Raw genomic sequence first — 10,000 nt, forward strand, 5'->3', positions numbered from 1 at the left:
CCTACACCTCTGCTGTAGCAGACGGACAGAAATATGGCATCTGTGCAGGACCGCCCTTTCCTGAAACCGCATTGGGGCTCCGCAAGCCTCTCCTCAGCGTGCCTAGCAAGGCGATGTTGAATAATCCTTGCCAGGACCTTACCCGGCACACTGAGGAGTGAGATGCCCCTGTAGTTGTTACAGTCGGTACGGTCCCCCTTCTTAAAGAGGGGGACCACCAGGGCATCCTTCCAGTCCTGCGGAACCCGTCCAGTGGTCCAGACTGTTGTTATGATGTCATATAGGGCAGTCTGTGCACAAACGCCACCCTCCCTCAGCATTTCGCTTGGGAGATCATCTCTGCCCGGTGCCTTCCCTGGTCTCAGACTCCGGATCGCCCTCAGTACTTCCTCAACAGCTGGTACCTCAGCCAGCCACTCACAGGGGGTGACCTCTTCCAATATTTGAGGCACCGCAGCCTCAGCAGGGTTATCCCCACTTTGTGCCATGATGTTTTCCTGGCTGAGAGATTTTCCCTCCCCCAGGACCTCACAGAAATGCTCAGCAAATCTGCAAACCTGTTCCTGGGGGTCGGAGATTGGATCACCGTTTTTTCCTCTAATGATGGTAATAGGTGTGGCGCTGCAGGTTACTTTTTTGATGGAGTTAAATAGTGATTTGTGATCGCGGGCCACTGAGGCAGACTCCATCTCCTCAGCAACCCGCGACCACCACCCATCCTTACAGCGCCTTACGGCTCTCCGAACCTCCGAGCGAAGGCTGCGGTAAACCTCCTCATTCTCTGACGTGGGATGCTGTAGGCGATGAGAGTGGGCCTGTCGCTTTTTCTCAATTAACCTGAACACCTCCTCCGTCAGCCAGGGTTTCTGGGGAGGTCTGGACCGCGTACCCAAAGCAGCCATTGCAGCTGCATGAGTCACAGTCTTAAACCTCGCCCATTTACCCTCGACATCAGGTGGAGTGGGGGACGATGCCAACCCCAGCTGCAAGCAATGATGAAATTCTCGCTTGCAACTTTCATCAGCTAGCTGAGACCAGGCCACTTTTGGTTGGAATGGGGTCCTGGGTGTACACCCACCACCGGAGTGGAAGAATGGCAGGCGCATCTTACAGATGACTAGTCGATGGTCAGAGGTCAGATCAGCTCCACGGTAGGTCCTGGTGTCAAGGACATGGGCTCGCATCCGCTGGTCCGTCACTATGTAGTCCAGCAGATGTTCTTGCTTGGACCCGGCATGTATCCATGATGTTGTGTGGATGCGCCGATGCCGGAAGAGCGTGTTGGTAATTACAAGCCCATGGGCTGCACAAAAATCTAGCAGCCTCCTACCGTTATTATTGAGCTGATCTGGCCCATGCCTTCCAATCACTCCAGACCAGGTGCCAGCATCATGACCAACTCGGGCATTGAAGTCACCCAACAAGATGACTCTGTCCCGAGTGGCCACTTTAGCCAGCACCTGTGACAGGAGGTCATAGAAAGCGTCTGACTCATCGGCTTTGCCTGCATCCCTCCACGGATGTTCGTCTTCGGTGGGGGCATAAGTAACCACGACCACCACTCCTCGCCTCTGGTTGATGGGAAGGCGAGCCCAAAGTATCCTGGGGCTTACAGCTTCCCACACCTCACCGCCACGCTCCCACGCCCCCTTCATTCTTTTGTTCAGAAGAAGAGCCACACCCTGTTGTTTGGCAGTCTCCTGCCCCGAGTAGAGGACTGTCCACCCCTCATGGTGGCAGGAGCCAGAACCGGTCCACCGGACCTCCTGAATGCCACAGAGATCCAGGCGGTACCGGTCCAGCTCCCGACAGGAGTGGCAGCCTCTCCTCCGCAGTGAGCGTTCGAACATTCCACGTGGCCATCCGCAATGGTTTTTCGTTGTTTCTGGAGGAGCCCCGAGGGTGAAAATTCAATCTCCTGGCTCCGCCAAATGGGGTTTGGCCAGGAGACGTCATAAAAGCCTGACCCCCCGGGGCCTCCGGCACAAGCTTATTAATTACAGGTTTATGTTTAATTCGTAGTTTAGTGGTGGTTAATTGAAGGTGGAGGGGTTACCAGCCCCTCGCACCCGTCCAGAGCCCCCGTTTAGCCACTGTGGTGGTCACAGACGCCATGAGGGGAGAGGCCAATGGGCATTGGCCCTCCCCCCACAACACTGCCCACGACAGTGTTGCCCGTCCGGCACCGCGAGGAGGTAGGAGGTTGTTTTGCCGGGCACACACGCACACACGCATGTACACACACGCACACACACACGCACACACACGCACACACACACACGTACACACACACACGTACACACACGCACACACGCACGTACACGCACACAGCAGCGTAGCGCATGATAGAGCAGCACAGAGCAAAGCCGCTCAACTCCCAGGCGGTGTCTCCTCGGTTGGCCGCCCTTGCGAGCGCCTCACCGACCCCCCCGGGGCACGTGGTCACGTCACCGACCCCCCCCCCCCCCAGGGGCACGTGGTCACGGCACCGACCCCCTCAGGGGCACGTGGTCACGTCACCGACCCCCCCCCCCCTCAGGGGCACGTGGTCACGGCACCGTGGGTGTTCCTCAACACAGCCTCGTCATCACGAGTCATTAGTCTGTCGTCCTTCCCCCGCACCTCCGATTAGCGCGGTTGGCTACGTGCGGTGCGAACGCACCAACACCACACCACCAACACCACCAACACCACACCACCACTACCACCACCACTACCACCAACACTACCACCAACACCACACCACCATTACCACCATACATACACCACCACTACCACCAAAACAACCACTACCACCAATACCACACTACCACCAACACCACACCACCACTACCACCAACACCTCCACTACCACCGTCACCACACCACCACTAATACCATACATACACCACCACTACCACCATACATACACCACCACTACCACCAACACCACCAACACCACACCACCACCAACACCACACCACCACTACCACCATACATACACCACCACTACCACCAACACCACCAACACCACACCACCACTACCACCAACACCACCACTACCACCACCACTACCACCAACACCACACCACCACTACCACCAACACCACACCACCACTACCACCATACATACACTACCACCACCACTACCACCAACACCACACCACCACTACCACCAACACCACACCACCACTACCACCATACATACACCACCAACACCACACCACCACTACCACCAACACCACACCACCACTACATCCACTATGACCACCATTGTCTCACCATCACCACTTACATCCACAACCACCACCAACACCACTATACCACCATCGCCCCCACCAAAATACCGCCAACACCACACCACCACTACTACCACGATCCCCGCACCTCTGATTATCACGGTTGGCTACGTGCGGTGCGAAAGAAGTTCACCATCACGGCCGTTGCCACCACCACCACAATTGCCACCACCACTACTGCCACTACCGCTGCCACCACCACCACCACCACCACCACCACAATTGCCACCACTACTACTGCCACTACCGCTACCACCACCACAATTGCCACCACCACTACTGCCACTACCACCACCACAATTGCCACCACCACTACTGCCACTACCGCTGCCACCACCACCGCACCTCCGATAATTATCATGGTTGGCTACGTACGGTGCGAAAGAAGTTCAACACATGGTACATACCCCACCGCCACCGTCGCCACCACCGCCACCACCGCCACCACCCCCACCGCCACCGTCGCCACCACCGTCACCACCGCCACCACCGCCACCACCCCCACCACCGCCACCACCACCACTGCCACCACTGCCACCGCCACCACCGCCACCACCCCCACCGCCACCGTCGCCACCACCGTCACCACCGCCACCGCCACCACCGCCACCACCCCCACCGCCACCACCGCCACCGCCACCACTGCCACCACCACCACCACCCCCACCGCCACCACCGCCACCACCCCCACCGCCACCGTCGCCACCACCGTCACCACCGCCACCACCGCCACCACCCCCACCACCGCCACCACCACCACTGCCACCACTGCCACCGCCACCACCGCCACCACCCCCACCGCCACCGTCGCCACCACCGTCACCACCGCCACCGCCACCACCGCCACCACCCCCACCGCCACCACCGCCACCACCCCCACCGCCACCACCGCCACCGCCACCACTGCCACCGCCACCACCGCCACCACCGCCACCACCGCCACCACCCCCACCGCCACCGTCGCCACCACCGTCACCACCGCCACCACCGCCACCACCCCCACCACCGCCACCACCACCACTGCCACCACCACCACCGCCACCACTGCCACCGCCACCACTGCCGCCACCACCGCCACCACCGCCACCACCCCCACCGCCACCGTCGCCACCACCGTCACCACCGCCACCACCGCCACCACCCCCACCACCGCCACCACCACCACTGCCACCACTGCCACCGCCACCACCGCCACCACCCCCACCGCCACCGTCGCCACCACCGTCACCACCGCCACCGCCACCACCGCCACCACCCCCACCGCCACCACCGCCACCACCGCCACCACCGCCGCCACCACTGCCACCACCACCACCACCCGTGATGATGACCTCCCTGCCCCCCCCCGCCCCCCGCAATGTCTCCACCAGGCAGCAGCCCCCCGCCGGCGAGGCAGCTGGGGTCGTGGCTGACGTCACGAGGCCTGGGGCGCACGCGCGACGAGACCACGGTGGGCATCCCGCACGACGTCTACGTGCTGGGCCTGCAGGAGAACGCCGGCGGGGAGCGCGAGTGGGAGGCCCTGCTGAGACACGCACTGCGAGACATCACGGACATTGACTACCGCATGGTGAGTGGGAGACAGGGAGAGTGGGAAACAGGGAGAGTGGGAGACAGGGAGAGTGGGAGACAGGGAGAGTGGGAGACAGGGAGAGTGGGAGACAGAGAGAGTGGGAGACAGGGAGAGTGGGAGACAGGGAGAGTGTGAATGAGTGGGAGACAGGGAGAGTGGGAGACAGGGAGAGTGGGAGACAGGGAGAGTGTGAGTGAGTGGGAGACAGGGAGAGTGGGAGACAGGGAGAGTGGGAGACAGGGAGAGTGGGAGACAGGGAGAGTGGGAGACAGGGAGAGTGGGAGACAGGGAGAGTGGGAGACAGGGAGAGTGGGAGACAGGGAGAGTGGGAGACAGAGAGAGTGGGAGACAGGGAGAGTGGGAGACAGGGAGAGTGTGAATGAGTGGGAGACAGGGAGAGTGGGAGACAGGGAGAGTGGGAGACAGGGAGAGTGTGAGTGAGTGGGAGACAGGGAGAGTGGGAGACAGGGAGAGTGGGAGACAGGGAGAGTGGGAGACAGGGAGAGTGGGAGACAGGGAGAGTGGGAGACAGGGAGAGTGGGAGACAGGGAGAGTGGGAGACAGGGAGAGTGGGAGACAGGGAGAGTGGGAGACAGGGAGAGTGGGAGACAGAGAGAGTGGGAGACAGGGAGAGTGTGAGTGAGTGGGAGACAGGGAGAGTGGGAGACAGGGAGAGTGGGAGACAGGGAGAGTGGGAGACAGGGAGAGTGGGAGACAGGGAGAGTGGGAGACAGGGAGAGTGTGAGTGAGTGGGAGACAGGGAGAGTGGGAGACAGGGAGAGTGGGAGACGGAGAGAGTGGGAGACAGGGAGAGTGGGAGACAGGGAGAGTGTGAGACAGGGAGAGTGGGAGACAGGGAGAGTGTGAGACAGGGAGAGTTGGAGACAGGGAGAGTGGGAGACAGAGAGAGTGAGAGACAGGGAGAGTGGGAGACAGGGAGAGTGGGAGACAGGGAGAGTGGGAGACAGGGAGAGTTGGAGACAGGGAGAGTGGGAGACAGGGAGAGTGGGAGACAGGGAGAGTGGGAGACAGGGAGAGTGGGAGACAGGGAGAGTGAGAGACAGGGAGAGTGGGAGACAGGGAGAGTTGGAGACAGGGAGAGTGGGAGACAGAGAGAGTGGGAGACGGGGAGAGTGGGAGACAGGGAGAGTGGGAGACGGGGAGAGTGGGAGACAGGGAGAGTTGGAGACAGGGAGAGTGGGAGACAGGGAGAGTGGGAGACAGGGAGAGTGGGAGACAGGGAGAGTGGGAGACGGGGAGAGTGGGAGACGGGGAGAGTGGGAGACAGGGAGAGTGGGAGACAGGGAGAGTGGGAGACGGGGAGAGTGGGAGACAGGGAGAGTGGGAGACGGGGAGAGTGGGAGACAGGGAGAGTTGGAGACAGGGAGAGTGGGAGACAGGGAGAGTGGGAGACAGGGAGAGTGGGAGACAGGGAGAGTGGGAGACGGGGAGAGTGGGAGACGGGGAGAGTGGGAGACGGGGAGAGTGGGAGACAAAGAGAGTGGGAGACAGGGAGAGTGGGAGACGGGGAGAGTGGGAGACGGGGAGAGTGGGAGACGGGGAGAGTGGGAGACGGGGAGAGTGGGAGACAGAGAGAGTGGGAGACAGAGAGAGTGGGAGACAGGGAGAGTGGGAGACAGGGAGAGTGGGAGACAGGGAGAGTGGGAGACAGGGAGAGTGGGAGACAGGGAGAGTGGGAGACAGGGAGAGTGGGAGACAGGGAGAGTGGGAGACAGAGAGAGTGGGAGACAGGGAGAGTGGGAGACAGGGAGAGTGGGAGACAGGGAGAGTGGGAGACGGGGAGAGTGGGAGACGGAGAGAGTGGGAGACAGGGAGAGTGGGAGACGGAGAGAGTGGGAGACGGGGAGAGTGGGAGACGGAGAGAGTGGGAGACAGGGAGAGTGGGAGACAGGGAGAGTGGGAGACAGGGAGAGTGGGAGACAGAGAGAGTGGGAGACGGAGAGAGTGGGAGACGGAGAGAGTGGGAGACGGAGAGAGTGGGAGACAGAGAGAGTGGGAGACAGAGAGAGTGGGAGACGGAGAGAGTGGGAGACAGGGAGAGTGGGAGACGGGGAGAGTGGGAGACGGAGAGAGTGGGAGACAGGGAGAGTGGGAGACAGGGAGAGTGGGAGACAGGGAGAGTGGGAGACAGGGAGAGTGGGAGACAGAGAGAGTGGGAGACAGGGAGAGTGGGAGACGGAGAGAGTGGGAGACGGAGAGAGTGGGAGACAGGGAGAGTGGGAGACGGAGAGAGTGGGAGACAGAGAGAGTGGGAGACAGAGAGAGTGGGAGACGGAGAGAGTGGGAGACGGAGAGAGTGGGAGACAGGGAGAGTGGGAGACGGAGAGAGTGGGAGACGGGGAGAGTGGGAGACGGAGAGAGTGGGAGACAGAGAGAGTGGGAGACAGGGAGAGTGGGAGACGGAGAGAGTGGGAGACAGGGAGAGTGGGAGACGGAGAGAGTGGGAGACAGGGAGAGTGGGAGACAGGGAGAGTGGGAGACGGAGAGAGTGGGAGACGGAGAGAGTGGGAGACAGGGAGAGTGGGAGACAGGGAGAGTGGGAGACAGGGAGAGTGGGAGACAGGGAGAGTGGGAGACAGGGAGAGTGGGAGACAGGGAGAGTGGGAGACAGGGAGAGTGGGAGACAGGGAGAGTGGGAGACAGAGAGAGTGGGATACGGGGAGAGTGGGAGACAGGGAGAGTGGGAGACAGGGAGAGTGGGAGACAGGGAGAGTGGGAGACAGGGAGAGTGGGAGACAGGGAGAGTGGGAGACAGGGAGAGTGGGAGACGGGGAGAGTGGGATACGGGGAGAGTGGGAGACGGAGAGAGTGGGAGACAGGGAGAGTGGGAGACAGGGAGAGTGGGAGACGGAGAGAGTGGGAGACGGGGAGAGTGGGAGACGGGGAGAGTGGGAGACGGGGAGAGTGGGAGACGGGGAGAGTGGGAGACGGGGAGAGTGGGAGACGGGGAGAGTGGGAGACGGAGAGAGTGGGAGACAGGGAGAGTGGGAGACGGGGAGAGTGGGAGACAGGGAGAGTGGGAGACGGGGAGAGTGGGAGACGGGGAGAGTGGGAGACAGGGAGAGTGGGAGACAGGGAGAGTGGGAGACAGAGTGAGTGGGAGACAGGGAGAGTGGGAGACAGGGAGAGTGAGAGACAAGGAGAGTGGGAGACGGGGAGAGTGGGAGACGGGGAGAGTGGGAGACGGGGAGAGTGGGAGACAGGGAGAGTGGGAGACAGGGAGAGTGGGAGACAGGGAGAGTGGGAGACAGGGAGAGTGGGAGACGGGGAGAGTGGGATACGGGGAGAGTGGGAGACGGAGAGAGTGGGAGACAGGGAGAGTGGGAGACAGGGAGAGTGGGAGACGGAGAGAGTGGGAGACAGGGAGAGTGGGAGACGGGGAGAGTGGGAGACGGGGAGAGTGGGAGACGGGGAGAGTGGGAGACGGGGAGAGTGGGAGACGGGGAGAGTGGGAGACGGAGAGAGTGGGAGACAGGGAGAGTGGGAGACGGGGAGAGTGGGAGACAGGGAGAGTGGGAGACGGGGAGAGTGGGAGACGGGGAGAGTGGGAGACGGGGAGAGTGGGAGACGGGGAGAGTGGGAGACGGGGAGAGTGGGAGACGGGGAGAGTGGGAGACGGGGAGAGTGAGAGACGGGGAGAGTGGGAGACGGGGAGAGTGGGAGACAGGGAGAGTGGGAGACAGAGTGAGTGGGAGACAGGGAGAGTGGGAGACAGGGAGAGTGAGAGACAAGGAGAGTGGGAGACGGGGAGAGTGGGAGACGGGGAGAGTGGGAGACGGGGAGAGTGGGAGACAGGGAGAGTGGGAGACAGAGAGAGTGGGAGACGGGGAGAGTGGGAGACGGGGAGAGTGGGAGACGGGGAGAGAGAGTGTGAGTGTGCAGTGTGAGTGTACAGTGTGAGTGAGTGTACAGTGTGAGTGAGTGTACAGTGTGAGTGTACAGTGTGCGTGAGTGTACAGTGTGGGTGAGTAAATGTGGGGAGCGGTCGGCACCCCACGCCACAAAGCCAGCGACCACCACCACCACCCTCGCCACCACCACCACCCTCGCCACCACCACCACCCTCGCCACCACCACCACCCTCGCCACCACCACCCTCGCCACCACCACCCTCGCCGCCACCACCACCACCACCACCCTCGCCACCACCACCACCACCCTCGCCACCGCCACCACCCTCGCCACCACCACCACCCTCGCCACCACCACCCTCGCCACCACCACCCTCGCCACCACCACCACCACCACCACCCTCGCCACCACCACCACCACCCTCGCCACCACCACCACCCTCGCCACCACCACCACCCTCGCCACCACCACCCTCGCCACCACCACCACCACCACGCGCGTTCCGCTTCCCAATAAACCGACGTAGTAGGGTATAGTAGTGTAGTGTATATTGTAATAGTGTATAGTGTAGTAGTGTATAGTGTAGTGTATAGTAGTGTATAGTAGTGTGTAGTGTATAGTAAAGTGTATTGTGTAGTAGTGTGTAGTAGTGTATAGTGTAGTGTGTAGTAGTGTAGTGTATAGTAGTGTATAGTGCAGTGTATTGTGTAGTAGTGTGTAGTAGTGTATAGTGTAGTAGTGTGTAGTAGTATATAGTGTAGTAGTGTATAGTGTAGTGTATAGTGTAGTAGTGTATAGTGTATAGTAGTGTAGTGTGTAGTAGTATAGTGTAGTGTGTAGTAGTGTATAGTAGTGTAGTGTGTAGTAGTATATAGTGTAGTGTATAGTAGTGTAGTGTATAGTGTAGTGTATAGTGTAGGTGTGGACCGCCGCTACTCAACACTGCGACCCTCACCAGGAGCGACACTAAACTGAGCGAGACGGAAGGTCGCCGTGCCGGACCCCGTGGCGCGCGACGGCGCCGGTGACGGCGCTCGCGAACGAGCACTTGCCCCAAAGATGGTCTGTCCGAGGCTACCTTGGGGGGGGGGGACCTTTGCCTCTTGCGTGCGCCAGATCGCCGTGCAGAACCTGTGGAACATGAAGGTGCTGGTGCTGGTGAAGGCCGAACACGAGAACCGCATCAGCCACGTGCAGACGTCCAGCGTGAAGACGGGGCTGGCCAACGCTCTCGGTACCCCGTGCCCCGCACCACCACCAGCACCACCACCAGCAC

General features: G+C 61.0%; 1 protein-coding gene across 1 annotated transcript in view; it reads left to right on the top strand.

The window, feature by feature from the left end:
• The window catches only part of LOC144950165 (phosphatidylinositol 3,4,5-trisphosphate 5-phosphatase 2A-like), a 97,761-nt gene that overhangs the window by 48,244 nt on the left and 39,517 nt on the right, over nt 1-10,000 (top strand). The window contains 2 exon segments of the mRNA XM_078880235.1: nt 4,649-4,848; nt 9,841-9,958. Coding sequence (XP_078736361.1) covers nt 4,649-4,848; nt 9,841-9,958 — 318 coding nt within the window.

Source organism: Lampetra fluviatilis, chromosome 56 (genome assembly GCF_964198595.1).
Source record: "Lampetra fluviatilis chromosome 56, kcLamFluv1.1, whole genome shotgun sequence".
NCBI lineage: Eukaryota > Metazoa > Chordata > Hyperoartia > Petromyzontiformes > Petromyzontidae > Lampetra > Lampetra fluviatilis.